Genomic DNA, 1,685 nt, shown 5'->3' on the forward strand with positions numbered 1-1,685 from the left:
AATACTGTATGTCTTATAATTTTTATTTATTAGTCATTAAATTAATAAAATTGAGTACATTTATTATCATTTAACATCCGTAAACTAACCATATATTAATATAAATATTTTTCACAAACTATATAATGATTTAAAATTAATATTTTTGAATTAATTTAAAATGTCATTTAAATTATTAGATCAATTTTTAAATTAATTAATAAATTTTATTTTATAATTTTCGTCATCATTTCTTCATATATTTTTTATATAACGTGTTTTTTAGTTATAAATAATTAACAAAAAATATGAATAATTTAAAATATCGACAAAAATCAAGTTACGAAACATCAACGACATCACCAACAGTTGATCCTAACGTTCAGCACTGGACTACAGTAGTGTACGATTCATTGCCCAAGTTTTTACGTGACAACAATTACATCCGCGGCCAACATCGGCCAGTGTTGCCGTCCTTTCGGTTATGTTTTGGCTCAATATTTCGCATACACTCTGAAACCGGTAATATATGGACACATTTGGTCGGTTTTGTTGTGTTTGTTATAATCTCATTGTCATTGTTGGCAATTGGTCCACACAAACACACACTCTTACCAATGGACAAACTGATGCTCGGCGTCTATTTTACCGGTGCATTGGTATGTCATTTGTTGTCAACCGTATATCACACTTGCAAATGTCATTCACCGGGTGTGTGTCACGTGTTTCACGCGCTAGACTTTTGTGGTATTTCGTTACAAATTATCTGTTCAATGATACCGTGTTTTTACTACGGCTTCTATACTCAGTACATGAAATGGTTTTACATTTATACCGGTGCCGGTACAACATTGTTTTGTGTTGCACTGACCATATCGCTGTACCCAAAGTTTGCTACACCAGTTTATAAACCGTTACGGGCACTGGTGTTTTTGGTATTCGGACTGTCCAATGTGGTGCCCGGTTTGCATTTATATTATATACTRGAACCACAGTTTATGTACTGCTGGTCACTGGTAGTCTTACAGGGAATGGTGTATGTTTTGGGAGCCGTAATCTATGCCTTAAGGATACCCGAAAAGTATTTTCCSGGAAAATGTGATCTCTGGCCGCAATCGCACCAAATATTTCATTCATTGGTCACAATCGGAGCCCTAATTCACTTTCGAAGCATTTATCGTATGATTTATTTGAGACAAATTTGATTTTTTAAATATTACTTAATAATATATATAAATGTTAATTAAATATTTTARTTATAAATAGATATTTCTGAATAATTATTATATATAAATTGTATTTTGATAATTAATATATAAAATAAATMTTAAAAWTAACWAAATTARAAATACTTTATAATATCTTTATTTTACTGCATAACATTTATATAATGTTGGAAAGCAAACAAATAATATGTAATTGAATTTTACATAAATTTACTCTTTATTTGTTTTGCTTTCCTGTATTACATTAAAGTACAGGTATTTGTTTTTTAATAACAACAAAAAATAAAATATTGAATATAATAATATRAAGTTAAAATTTTAATTACTATTTTATAGTATTTTATATTAATCAATAAAATTAATTATTTTGTATAATGAGTTATTATTAATGACCAATCAATCTTTGTTAATAATTTTGTGGTAAAACAAACTTTATAATTTTATCATATTATTAAAATAACCTAGTTAACAATGCTAACT

At 27.8% G+C, this 1,685-nt stretch overlaps 1 protein-coding gene across 1 annotated transcript; it reads left to right on the forward strand.

Moving 5' to 3' along the window:
• Nucleotides 1-232: 232 nt before the first annotated feature.
• Nucleotides 233-1,184, forward strand: LOC128963310 (adiponectin receptor protein-like). Its single transcript, XM_054309814.1, has one exon. It carries the CDS (start codon nucleotides 288-290, stop codon nucleotides 1,182-1,184), a length of 897 nt encoding a protein of 298 aa, XP_054165789.1. The 5' UTR covers nucleotides 233-287.
• Nucleotides 1,185-1,685: the final 501 nt, after the last annotated feature.

This window comes from Oppia nitens, unplaced genomic scaffold (assembly GCF_028296485.1).
Source record: "Oppia nitens isolate AA-2021 unplaced genomic scaffold, nextdenovo-longstitch-racon4-pilon3 scaffold7_pilon_pilon_pilon, whole genome shotgun sequence".
In the NCBI taxonomy this organism is placed as follows: Eukaryota; Metazoa; Arthropoda; class Arachnida; order Sarcoptiformes; family Oppiidae; genus Oppia; species Oppia nitens.